Below are 14,379 nucleotides of genomic sequence, written 5' to 3' on the forward strand. Positions count from 1 at the left end.
TGTTATTAATGAAATATGTGTAAGTATTACTTGGTCTCAACATCTCAAACTTTGACAACAGTTGGAATGTAACCCCTTGGAGATAATACAACTGGGTCATGAACACTGCCAAAACTCTAAAAAAAATGTACAATCTTTTTGATCTGTTACTTTGACTTTGTTTAAATGAATAAACTGTTTGTATGCATATAACACAAACTAGCCTATCTACTCTGAAATCAATTTTTATATATCACTGAAAGAAAAAAAAACACCCAAAAATAACAAAATAATTTCAGATTTATATATGTTAGTTTATGGTAGATTTACGTAACTGACATCAGATGGTGATTGAGAAAATTTAACAGACATTTTGTACAATCCCTAAAATTGTAATGGTACTTTGCAGTTCCTGCATTTCCTCAGATGGTACACCACTAATGTTAGCAATATAGATATTGCAATACAAACTTCTCCGGCTATGTTTAACTTAAGCATATGGGACAGCAATCTACCTTTTTGGGATGGTTGGGAGATCTATGGGAATGTAAGTGCAATGCATTTCATTTATAGTTGCATAATAAAATGTATCACTCATATATTTCCATAGGTGCTACAATGGTGATATATGCAGTGCTGCAGAAATTCTAAAACTTCTCTGTCCTTATTTAAATTGAGTGCTTAGGTTCACTTTGCTTTTTTACAAACATAAGTAGAGACAAACAACTTGACATCAATATCAGTAATCCAACACTGTACAAACTAGAGCAATCTTTCCTCTCCTGGGCCCTCATGTATAACGCTGTGCATAGAATTTACACTAACACATGGAGGGCTGGAGTTCTAGAGGATGAGGGACTGAGAAACTTATTCAGATTCTGTAGGATCCTAATACAGTTTAACAATAGAATCCCTGAAGCCTACAAAAAACTTGTAATCCCAGCCAACCTTATATTCCTTTGCACTTCTCCATCAGTGTCTTTTGTTTTGTATATGTGTCTATCAGCAAAAGCAGCCTGTTATCTCACAATCCCCGATGCAGCACATGTCGCAGACAAGATTCTCAGAGCTAACATCTCTTTATCTGCGTATGAGGTGCCTGGAATTGTTGAGGGTAATTAATATATTGTCATTTGGAATATATACATTTCATGTGTGTTCTGTGTCTACAATGATCTATGTTAATGTAGGATGGCAGGAATTGCTGAACACATGATTAAAAAAGAAATGTTTTTCAAAATCGTCTTATATAATATGCTACCGTGGCTGTTCGTTTGTCTGTCCAGAATTTTAAATCACCAGTTGCTCGCAAACCGTTCGACCTATTGACCTGAAATTTGGTACACATATACTATGTGACGTCTACTATCCACTTTTGGGGTGATGATTGACCTCCAAGGTTATTCCTCTTTTTGTTTTTATTTTATTGTATTATAGAATCAATTATCTGCAGGGGGCGGCCATGCTGCGCTTGCGTATAGGGGCTGTTCTCATTCCCTACCTGCTTCACCGTCACTTCCCCTACCTCTTCATATCTTAAATCATTCTTGAGGCAAATTGAAGACTTTAGTGCCAGCTTAAGTGAAAAATTAAAGAAAACGTACTAAGTAACTGCAATACAATCGGTAAGCCCTGCTGTTTCGTTGAAGGACATGTGTGGGGCAGACTAATTGGCAGGATGACGGCCGACCTCTTGCTGCATCCAAACAGTGCTATCTTTCACCTTTACGCCTGGTGCAGCTGCATTGTTCTTATGAGAGTGGACATTTCTTGCGAGGAGGGCTTCTGTTCTCTTTCTCCGATGCAGAACCCTCATCTGAGTTCACCTCTGTTATAGCATGTCTTTATTTGAAAACAGCAGTGTCAGATGGGGAGAGCGTTAATGTGACTGAGAGAATAAAACTGAATAAAAATATTTTAACAAACCGGTAACCTTTACAAGTACCATAAATTTACAATGGCTGTTATGGACTCAAATCAAATGTATGTTTTTATTGTATAATAGTAACAATAAGAGCAGCTCACTACTCAAAATGGTAATTCTGGAGAGCACCTGAATCTGATCCCGAGACTTTTTGACTACGAGTCAGTAGTTCTTACCGCTGTGCCACCCAAGTGGTCGTATCAGCATCGTACCCTAACCCGATTTCTTTTATCTTCAGTTATATTCTTGAATAAATGCGCACTAGTATTGTTATATGTGTACCTTTTGTGAAAGTGTTTATCTGATATTTGGACTTCAGTCTTCACACATTATACACTTCGTGTCTATATTTTGTAATTAGTACTAACATGAAAAAGTTTCTGTTTTAGGTATTTGTTCAACATTTCTTACGTTTCTCGCATTTCCTGTCATGCTACATTTACACAGATCATTGTAGACATGGAACACACATAAAATGCATGTGTTCCAAATAACGATATATTATTTACCCTATTCAACTTTAGGCACCTCACACGCAGATTAACAACTGTTGTTGTTAACAATTAACAACTTTTTGCCCAAGTTGCGCTGCAGTGGAGGGGAGATGGCATTGCAGTCTGCTTGCTGCTTGTGCTAATCGACATGTTTGCAAAAAAAAAGATGCTGATGGTGAGGCGAGAAGGAATTCAAGGTGGCCCAGGATTACACATTTTTTCGTAGGCTTCAAGGATTCTAGTGTTAAGTAGATCAATAATATATCAAACAGTGCTTATTCAGGTTAAATCTTTTTGGTGATTGCGTATAGGGAGCAGATGGTGGCCTCTGATCCTTGCAAGAGTATGCTCTTAGCCTTTGTTAAGGTATATAGTGTAAAATCCTTTCACGGTAAAAAGGACCTGTTAGGTTTATCCTTCACAGTGAGGGAAACTGCGAACAAGATTGGTCTTATCCATTGTCAAGCTATTCAGGTGTTCAGCCCTTGCAGTGGTGGAAAACTGGGCTGACCCCAGCAGTCTTCAACCTATTATTGCTAAGGTACTCAGAGGTCCAATGTTAAACCCTTTAAGGGGTGAAAAACTGAGAACAAAGAAGCTTCCTTTATTTCCAGCTTTATTTGACATACCTCCGGTGCTGATTAAAAATTTGCAGTAGGCGTCAGGAGTTTCCTTAGCTGCTTCTATGTTCTGCTCTCCATAACGACACATTCTGGTTAGGATCCTGCCATTTTCTGCTGTGAAGAACATTTTCTCACCAACAGAAGAAATTTGAAATTCACAGAATAGATCTGGCTCAGGCTTAATAGCTTCAACAAAGTCAACATCACCCCATCGAATTCTGCTAAGGTATATACCCCGCTTGTCTTGTAGCATGATCTTGCCATTTTTACTTTTTGTCACCTTAAACTTACACCAATCATTATCATAGGTATCAACAGCCTTAATTCTGTAGGTCACACCACACTTAGTGCTGCACCAGAACATGCCATTGTCTGTTGCAAAAGATACCCACTTTTGTTCACAAATGTAATCTTCCAAAAGACTCAAACTATCTGCAAAAAAGAATAAAAGAGTATTTTATTGAACCTTGATAGAAAATTAATTTGCTCCAGCAGGAGCAAAGTATAAAAAGTACAGAAAACTACTGAATATTATATAAAGGCAAATAGCACAACCACACAACTAATCCGACAGAATAATATAAATAAGAAATATGGTTCTTGTAGCAATGAATATACTGCAATTATTTAGAATCAAACCACATTAAAATTCATGTTAAGAATCTTAAGCGAAAAAATGTATTTATTCAGGTGCACCCTTACCAATATTTCACAGGTAACAATTAATTGTGATAAATATGTTTATAATGTTTAGGTTAAAAAAGCGTAACCATCAAGTAAATATTGTAATCAGTCACCCATCAATTTTCTGGAAAGTTATAAAATCTTTAATACTGCAAACCAAAATCTTATTTCAGCACACTGTTCATAAGACAATACAATCACAGCAAATTTATTTAATCTTATGGCCTACAATAAACGTTGCACTTAAAAGTATATAAGATATGTGTCAGTAGTGGTGGGGGTTGATTTGTTTTCAATCATATTTTTGTAAAAATTGATCTATTTGTATGGAATGTGTGATTTCAATAAAATCAATAAAATCAAAAAAGATATGTATCAGTAAAATATGTTGTGGTGCTCATTTGTATTCACAATTATTTTTAATATTCAAAGAATGTTTTTATTTTTTGTTTCCTTGTGCATTTTAAGCTTAATCATTTGCATACATTTGCTCATCAACCGTATCTTTTGGTAGTGATGCTAATGAAGCACTTTGTTAGGTTGAGTTCCTTAATAGGTACAATACAAAGACTGATAAATATAAAAGCATACTAATATTTTTACTGATTACAATGCAGACTAACTGACTAATCAGTGTGCAGGAAATGGATAGTGGAGTATCTAATAGCCTTTTTCCACACTTCCAAGGAAATCAATTAAAATACATGGCTCTGACCTCTCTAAGATGTTTCCAAAAATCTATAATGTGTTCATGCAAAGTTTTACTTTTTCAGGTTTAAAAAGAAGCAACAGAACTGTATCATTCTGGTTTTGGAAAGTACCTTCACTGACAGTGACCTGGCAGAAGACATCTGGAGTATCTTTTGCTGCTTCAATGATCTGTTGTCCATAACGACAAATTCTGCTTAACATTCTGCCATTTTCAGCTTGGAAAAGGAGCCTCTCATTCTCAAAGGAGACGTTGAATTCACAAAACACATCTGGTTCAGGTTTAGCGGCTTCAATAAAGTCAATATCACCTCTTCGAATTCTGCTGAGGTAAACTCCTCGTTTATCTTGCAGCAAGATTGCACCATTTACTCTTGAAACTTTAAACTTGCACCACTCTTCGTCGAAGATGTCAACTGCCTGAATCTCACAGATATCACCATCAGGTTTGCTGCACCAAAATAAGCCATTGTCTGTTGTAAAAGTTACCCATTTATCTGTATCGATGTATTTTTCCAAACTACCAATGGCAGCATGTGGGGCTGTAAATTAAACACATAATTAAGATGGTTCTTTCTGTACAGTAATGCAATTTTAAATCATTTTTAATTAATTACTGCCAAGTTGGGAAGTCTCAATAATATCTTTTGATATATAACTCTTAATCCATTTATAAAACCCAAGAAGTTACAAAATATTATTTTGGGAGAAATGGATAACTTAACTAAATACATTAGACCCGATATATTGATATAGTGAATCACTTTGTCATTCATTGCCATTATACTGTACAAACCTAGACAAAAACACAAACAATGCTACCGCTGGAATGAACAGACTCGTTATCTGTTATAAGCAATACTAACCCACTATTTAAAGTTGTACACTTTCCTTTAAATGTCCTACATTGGTTATTTCTTGCAAATGGGAAGGTCAAGAGGCAAGACAACTCTCTGTTTATAAAATGCCTGTTATGGCAATGAAGTATTAACCTTTTCATAGTTAATTCCAGTCACACATCGTGCGAGAATCTATTTGCCTTCTTAATGGCTTCTGAACACTGTCGGGAAGTTGATAGTGTAGAATCCACTGTGACTCTTAAATCCTTCTCTTAAGGTGTTTAATTTTTAGACCTCCCATTGTGTATTCAGACCCAACAATTTTACTTCCTACATGTAATACTTTACATTTACTGACATTACATTTCATCTTCCATAAACCTGCCTAAGCCTGTATGCTGTCCTTCTGTAATGATTCAATGGATTCGACCTATCTTGGTATCATCTGCACACTTACCAGCTTGATAGTTATAATCCTATCCAAATAATTTATATAAATTAAAAATGTCAAAATGTATCTATCTACGTAACTGTTTTGTGTTTGTTTTAGAGCATTATTTCAACTGTGATGATTAAACACCACCAATACCCCAATGATTCCCTAATCTCTCTAGATGTCATCACTGAGAGAATAATGTAGAGTAGAGTTTTGCATGTAAGCAAAAGCTGCACACTGAACATTATTTGTATTATCAGTAAAAACACATTTTGATTTGCAAAAATAACAAACTTGGGTTTACTTGTCAAAAGATATCCAATAATTTCAACTGATTTACAATACTGAACTTACTACAAATTTAAAAGTAAAACAATAATTGTGTTTACTTGCTACAGAAGAGTGAAAACCACTGAAGCCATTGAAAGCATATACTTTTAACAGTAAAAAGCACAGTAACCAATTCTTTTCATTGGGAATATTATCTTAAACATGTAACTAATTTAAGATGTTGCAGACCAATACTTTTCTGAAAATAAATGAAATAAACAAAACCTACACTGGCTGCTTATAACTTTAATGTGTTGTTTTTATGGTTTTACCTTCACTGCTGACTGTTAACTTGCAGAAGACATCTGAAACATCTTTATCCGCTTTTATTGGGTGGCCACCACAACGGTAAAACAAGCTCAGCATCCTGTCATTTTCTGCTTTGAAGAGTATCATTCTGCCTTCGTATGAGACTTGAAATTCACAGGATGTGTCCGGTTCACGTTTAGTGGCTTGAATTTCTCCAATGCCATCACTTTGATGGAGGCTTAAGTATACACCTCTTTTGTCTTGAAGTAGTATCTTGCCATTCTTGGCCTTTGAAACCTTGAATTTGCACCATTCTTCATCGTAGGTGTCTACAGCCTGGAGTCTGTAAATGCCACCACTATGAGCCTTGCTGCACCAGAATGTACTTTCAATTGTTCTGAAAGTTGCCCACTGGTCACTGTCAATGTATCTTTCCAGAGAAGTCTGACCGTCTGCAGAGGCTGAAAAAAAAAGAAAATACAGGGACTTACTTTAAAGATTTGTTCACTAGAACTAGTATATTAGGCTGCCTATAACAAAGATGGAAAAAATTAAATATTAAATTAGTTAAACAGTACTGTTGTTTGTTTTCAAAACTGGCACCTTGTGGAATCACCATTCTGGCTTTGAATCATATGCTTAGGGTTTTACTCCACATCTATTTGGGTTTTTATCCAGGTAATCCAATTTTCTTTCATTTCAATGACATGTGTGTTACGTTACCTGGTGATTCTAAATTGGCCATGGATGCATAAGTGGGATGTGTGTCAGACTGGCACCCTGACTAAGGTTAATTTCTGCCTTTTACCTGATAATACAGGGGTAGGCCCTGGCATTCAACAACCCTGAATTGGATAAATCATAGTTGTGAAAGTTATGTCAGAACTGTAGTGTCATGCAAATGTCTTATTATGCCCTTTTGTATGCCACCTTTTACCAAGGCTACAGGTTCAAGCCTATAAATATAACATTTACAAACCAGTACTGCATTGAACTTACCCTCAGGTGTTCTGAAGTTTTCTGAATCCTCAAATTCATCGTAGCAATCTATAGGACTCCAACAATCCCCAGAGGATTCTAAAAAAAGTAAATACAGATAAAATTCCGTTACAACGAACTTCCAGGGACCTAAAAAATATTTTGTTGTAATGAGATTCTGCTTTTGTGGCTATAGTGGTTTCTTTAACTTGCGTCAAGGCGTTTGCAAACATTTCAATAGCTTATTTCGCGTTAATTTTAATCTCCTCCTGTCCAAAAGTTATGCTGACGAGAATTTTTCTCAGCATTTCCTTGCGATAATACACTTTCAGAGTGCAAGAATGATGCCCAAATCCAAAGGCTGAAGCACTGCTGTGCAATTGGGTGGGAGGAATTCAACGCGAACATTATCTAAATATGGAAGCATGTTGTGGGGAGCACAGTTATCAATCAGAAACCAAATCACCCTTTTCTTCTTCTTCTTCATATTGTGGGGTTTCTGAACTCATTTGGGATCCCCCCAATCCCCCCCACCCAACGGGAGGTCACGCTGAAGTGCGTCCTGAAGCGTGAATGCCACATCTGTGTAAGATTGTTTGTCCGTTGCCGGGGCAGGGCAGCAGCAGGCTCACAAAGGTGCAGTGAAGTGTCACAGAAGCGAATCCTAAAAGATCGGGGTCGCGCGATAAGTCCCTGTCTTACACCGCAACACACAAGGCCGAGTCTCAGTACTTTAGCAAAACCAGCTTTATTCAGCTTGAAACAGGAACAGCACAGTTATTTATTGCAGTGTGATCTGCCACTTTCCTATAAACAGGCACAGCAGTCAGGCAGGGTTGAGGGCAGGTTAATGGCCAAGTAATCCTGTTCCCTGCATTACCCATTGAGTTTGCTTTGGGGTAGAGACGCATCAGAGCTGTGAGCCTGCTGTTGCCCCGGCAACATATAAACACTCTTCCACAGATGCGGTGATAGCACTTCGGGATGCTCTTCTGCGTGTTGTCCAGTTGTGGGAGGTTCCAAAAGAGTTTAGAAACCTCACATTTTCTTGAATGAGTGCCACATTAATAGGAATGTTTTTTGAATGGGCATCACTGAACCACATAAAAACTGCTTTTTCGACATCTTCAAATGCAGCAGTTCACATACATTTGCAAGTTGACAGTGTGAATGGCAAAATTCCGAATTCACGGGCAACGTCTTTTTTCTTTTTGCAACAATCGAGAGCTGCAAAAATGTATAGTTTATATTTTCCTAATATGAACTATTATCGTTTTTTCATGTCTGCCGTTTCTATAGGAGGGTGACAATGAGTTAAATTCCAATGGATGTTTTTCAAATGTTGACAAGCAATAAGCAAAAGGTATCACTGAAAAACACCGAAAACAAAAACAAAGTACAAGCAAAGTTCGAAGAAAGAATATTTTTTTTTTTACAATGTTTCTGTTTGGGGATCGTTGGGCACAACTGAGCTGCGACCATAGAACTAACTGCTCTGTGGATGATTCATTCACGCATTTCAAGGTCTTTTGGGCACTTCGTTGTAATGAAAGTATCTGCTGAGTGTACTTCGTAGTAACAACATTTCTATAGACTCGTGTCATATGGGGAAGCTGTCGGGACTATAAAAATACTTTGTTGTAATGAAAATTTGTTAGTTATGTCATATTATATGAGATTACCTGTAAAGCCACTGTAAACTTAAAAATATTTTTTTAAATTTAAAACAGTATATTAATCAGGACTGTCAAAGACTCATGACAATATCTTATACCATATATGCTCTGTTGCCTTATTAACTTTATGTTTTGCAGTGAGTTATTAAATGTATGTGCAGTACAAATAGAAAAACTAAGTAGTAAATTGAAAGAAAATTTATAAAAGCATTAAAAATATGAAGAGAGGCAAAGCAGTGAGCGGTACTGAAAATGCTGAAGTCAGGGAAAGGTCCTGGTTACAGATTTATAAAACTTGTGTATGCCCAAATAGAGGCCTGAAATGTGCAAAAGTAAATTTACATGTAAAAGTTGGGATTTTGAAAAAACTTTGAAAGAAAACTTGACAGGAAAATCTGTGCATATTTAAGGAAGTTCTGACCCATGTGTATGTAACATTTCAGAGAAACTGGGAAATTACAACATCCTTGATAAAGTAGGGAAAAGCAGCCAAACCAGCCAAATAACGACTTACACATATAATAATTCATATCACTGAGCTGTTATTATAATGTGTGTTGATGTGACAAAAATATTAAACATTAAAAGTGATAAATATCATGTAGGGACTCTATTGTAGTTGCCTTTTTTAAGAGGACCAATTCTGCGTATTTGGACTGAAGAACATTTTTGTTTTTTGTCAGTTAACTGTATATAGTCTGTATGATGTCACTTCTCAGGATTAGAAAACAATGGCATCTTTACTACATTAAAGAAATTTGGGTTTGGCCCGAATATTTGTGTATGGATCAAACTACTGTATACCAATCCAGAAGCTTCAGTTTGTATCAACAACATTTGTTCAGACTACTATAAACTAGAACGTGGTACCAGACAAGGATGCCCCTTGTCACCGCTGCTGTTTGTAATCGCCATGAACCACTGGCAATACACTGTCGAAGTGCTGATCAGATAAAGGGGATTATCAGAGAGGGACTGGAACAGAAAATTTCTCTCTATGCAGATGATATGGTACTGTATATATTAGACACACAAAATTCTGTGCCTGCAGTCTTAACAACACTTACAGAATTTCAAAAGATCTCTGGTCTCAGAATTAATCTGAATAACAGTGTACTCTTTCCAGTGAATTCTCAAGCATTTAATATTAGATTAGACACCCTACCTTTTATCATTGCAGATCATTTTAAATACCTCGGGGTAAACATCACAAGTAAACATAAAGCTCTTTATCAACAAAATTTCGCCGTCTGCATGGAAAAAATTAAGCAAGACTTGCACAGATGGTCAACCCTTCATCTCACTCCAGCGGGAAGAATTAACACTGTTAAAATGAATATTCTTCCAAAGCTTCAGCAATAACCTCATTTATTTGGAACTCAAAACATCCACGTATCCAAAGAGCAACCCTACAAAGACAAAAGGCAGAAGGTGGCATGGTTCTACCTAACTTCCAGTTTTATTACTGGGCAACAAACATACAAGCTATAAAAACCTGGACACAAATAATGAACATACACAGGCCTGGTCCGCAATAGAACTTAAATCCTGCAGTACTTCTTTATATTCCCTGCTCTGTGCCTCAATAAATGCAAGTTATCGGCAGTATACTAATAACCCAATTGTGCTTCTCTCACTCAGAATATGGAACCAATGTAGAAAGCATTTTAAGATGAAGAATCTTATCAGTGGCACCTCTGCAAGAGAACCACCTCTTTCAACCTTCACAACCATATGCAGTTTTAAGTATCTGGAAAAAATTTGAGATTAACTTGCTTAGAGATCTTTATATAGACAACGTCTTTGCATCCTATGAACAATTACAATCTAAATTTAACATTCCAGCTACACATTTCTTTCACTATCTTCAAATTAGGAACTTAAAAAAAACAGAGCTGTGATTCATTATCTGTGCACAGAAAACTATATCTCCTGTCCTAATGCCCATTCATAGCCTAATGGCTTGACTGATGCTACTAGAAAAGTATTCAAATGATTATATACAAAGGAAATTAGCTTTTAGTGGCTGGCAGGAATTTTTTTTACCCATGATGATGACTGCCTTATGAGCGGATTTAGGCTTCCAAAACCAGTTCTCTTAGAATTAAGTGACGAATTGGGCCTGGCATTAGAAAGACTGGCTGTCCAAAAACCGGGCTACACCTGTTCATATCCTGGTTTTTAAAATGGTTGGCTTTCTTGTAACAGACACTACCAGAGATAACTGGCCGAAAGGTCAAGAATATCTCAGCCAGACTACAGCTCCATTATGTGCTGGAAGCCATAAACTGATTCAAGAGGCACTTATATTGTTTCTATATTGTGAGGCGATACAATTTAACATAAAAAGGCAATTTGGAGTAATGTCCCGTTTTCCTAATGTAATCGGTACAATTGACTACACTCATATTGCAAAAACAAGACCTAGCGAGAATAAAGCTGCTTTTGTTAACCACAAGCTGTGTCATTCCTTTAATGTACAAATCATCTGTGATTCCAAAATAAGACTGGCATTATGCAACATAATAAGACATCTTCAATTATAGATGCCATTCGCAGTTCTAAATTACAAAGTATAGATGTGCATTTTCCTCCTTTCATTGTGCTCACCCTCTGCTGGTGACATGTGATCTACTTCTTCATCTGAGATCAGATCTTTTATTTTTTCTTCAAGGTATGGTGCAACTGGTAGACTTCAAGGCAATCGAAGCAGCGGTAACATGTTGCCATTCAATATATTTGTGCTTGTTGGTGACACCTGCACTTAGGCCACCAAATAAAGGATCTTTGCATGCCTCTACTTTAGAGACATGTATATCTATCTCGCATTCTTCAGTTGTTGCCTTTATCCTCACTTCTCTGTTGTCGACACTGTCTCACCCTACAGGTAAATCTTTTCATTATATATATATATATATATAGAGTAATCCTCCTCGATCGCGGGTTGCTCCAGAACCCCCTGCGATAGATGAAAATCCTCGAAGTAGAAACCATATGTTTGTATGGTTATTTTTATATATTTTAAGCCCTTATAAACTCTCCCACACTGTTAACATTATTAGAGCCCTCTAGACACGAAATAACACCCTTTAGTCAAAAGTTTAAACTGTGCTCCATGACAAGACAGAGATGACAGTTCTTTCTCACAATTAAAAGAATGCAAGCATATCTTCCTCTTCAAAGCAGCGCTGTCAGGAGCAGAGAATGTCTGAGAGAGAGAGAGAGCGCGAGATAAAAGCAAGCAATCAAAAAATCAATACGTGCTTTTAAGTATGCCGAAGCACCGCGATAAAGCGGCATTTTGTAGAGGAGTGTCCGTATCCTCTAGGTAAACAGCCTCTGTGCAAACAGCCCCTCTGCTCACACCCCCTCTGTCAGGCGCAGAGAATGTCAGGGAGAGCAAAAGACCGAGAAAAGCAAACAATGAAGCACCGCGCGGGAAGCATATCGCATATCATTGAGGAGTTTTAGTTAATATGTAATACATGCTCTGATTGGGTAGCTTCTAAGCCACCCGCCAATAGCGTCCCTTGTATGAAATCAACTGGGCAAACAAACTGAGGAAGCATGTACCATAAATTAAAAGACCCATTGTCCGCAGAAATCTGCGCACCAGCGAAAAATCCATGATATATATTTAGATATGCTTACATTTAAAATCCGCGATAGAGTGAAGTCGCGAAAGTCGAAGTGCGATATAGCAAGGGATTACTGTATGTACTAGGGGGCTTTGCCCCCTGCTCGCTACGCTCACCAACCCCATTTTTGTTTTTCTGGATACACACTTTTAAGATTTTTTTTTTCTTTGAATTGTTGCTATTTCATTAGTAACCCCAATTTCAGAACTTCTGTAAAAACAATATTTGGAATCTTTCAAGTCCCAAAGTGCTGAATCATTTTAATGAGGTCAGTGAGACATGTGTTTAATGACTTTGTACTATAATTCAGGATAGGTTTCTCTGTTTAGAATTGCAGCACAGACAAAACAATCTACATCATCAGCAGTTAATAATTTTTTTGCAAAGTAACCAATAAATGCATGTGAGGTAAACTCCGTTTTTGAAATTCTCTTGACTTAAACTTCAAAGCCTTACAATATTTACATACTTCTGACATATCATCTATGTCCATATATTCGATCTCTATTCGCCTTTTCGTTATTTCTCCGAGTAATAATTTCTCTTTCTTTGCGCTAATGCTTTCATATTCTGTATCTTGCTCTGCATGTGTTTCGAGCCTATGTTTTTTTTTAGTCTTTTGAATTCCAGTTTTCATTTTCTCTAACCTGCTCTGCATGTGTTTGCCCCCCTTGTTTTTTAACCTCTTTATGATGTTTTACTTTTACGGTCTTTTATTTCTGACCTTGCTTTATCCTGCTTTTTTTTTCAGTGACACCTGGTCCGTGGTGATTATATTCCCTTGTTTGAGTAATAATTTCCATTTGTTTTCGCTACTGTGATCTTTACTTTCTTTTTTTTTTTTACTTTCTAATTTTCCTACTTTTATATTCTTTAACTTTCTCCACATGTGTATCACCCCAACATTTTTTTTGAGCCTTTTGAATTCCACTGCTTTCATAATCTCTAACCTGCTCTGCATGTGTATAGCACCAACGTCCGGATTGGACGTGCTTTTTTTTCAATATCACTTGTTCTGGGCTGATAATGACTTTCCTTATTTTCTGAATTTGCACCTAGATTATTCTTTTTCTTTTTTGTCTCTCCAACGCTTTCGAGTCTCTTTTCTCCATGCTGCTTTCTTCTTCGCTTAGTCATCTACGTTTCATTTATAACATATTGTCCTTATACGCTTTATATGCGGTAAGAGTCCTGGATCTGTGTGTGTTCAAAGCCAAAATATGACTAAGTGTGTTGCTGCCCATGCTCTTATTTGGTTGTAAGTAGGGCGTGTCTTGCAAGAATCTCATGTTCTACATCATCGCAAGACGGTCCTGGGTCAATCTCTTCGCACAAAGTCTCATGTTTAATGTCCCAGCAAGATGCTCTGTAGCCAATCTCTTTAGTCTCGTGGGTCTTTTAAAAGTCTTCCGTGATCTTAATGTGAAGATCACGTCTCGCCGCCCTACTGTTTCTCTGAAGGATTTTTTTTTATATAAAAGAGAGATAAGGTTGATTAGCATGGTCCACAAATGTTTGTTTCAGAGTGGCAAGATGCATTCACATATGCACATTTACAAGATGATTTTATTTAAAAAGGGAAAATTGTGTACAAATGTGCATATGCCAGATCTTACAAATCTGTGTTTTTTTTACCGTTAAGCATTTTCCTAGTGATTGCATATTTTCACACTCAAATCCATGCAAAGTTTTATAAATGAGACCCATTCAGTGGAATAGTTAGAGTTAGGGTTGGGTTAGGATTGAAGACAATTTGCCAAGAATGCTGTGCAAAACACCTTAATTAAACTCATACTTAAGGCTCTTGCAACACACTCCAAT

At 36.9% G+C, this 14,379-nt stretch overlaps 1 protein-coding gene across 1 annotated transcript in view; it reads right to left on the reverse strand.

Moving 5' to 3' along the window:
• Positions 1 to 14,379, reverse strand: part of LOC120539536 — a 45,934-nt gene that overhangs the window by 1,525 nt on the left and 30,030 nt on the right. The window contains exons 4-7 of the mRNA XM_039769689.1: positions 7,266 to 7,343; positions 6,290 to 6,727; positions 4,526 to 4,954; positions 3,027 to 3,452 (exon numbers count right to left, since the gene is read on the reverse strand). Coding sequence (XP_039625623.1) covers positions 3,027 to 3,452; positions 4,526 to 4,954; positions 6,290 to 6,727; positions 7,266 to 7,343 — 1,371 coding nt within the window. The remainder of the gene's footprint in view (positions 1 to 3,026; positions 3,453 to 4,525; positions 4,955 to 6,289; positions 6,728 to 7,265; positions 7,344 to 14,379) is intronic.

This window comes from Polypterus senegalus, chromosome 11, assembly GCF_016835505.1.
Source record: "Polypterus senegalus isolate Bchr_013 chromosome 11, ASM1683550v1, whole genome shotgun sequence".
Classification (NCBI taxonomy): domain Eukaryota; kingdom Metazoa; phylum Chordata; class Cladistia; order Polypteriformes; family Polypteridae; genus Polypterus; species Polypterus senegalus.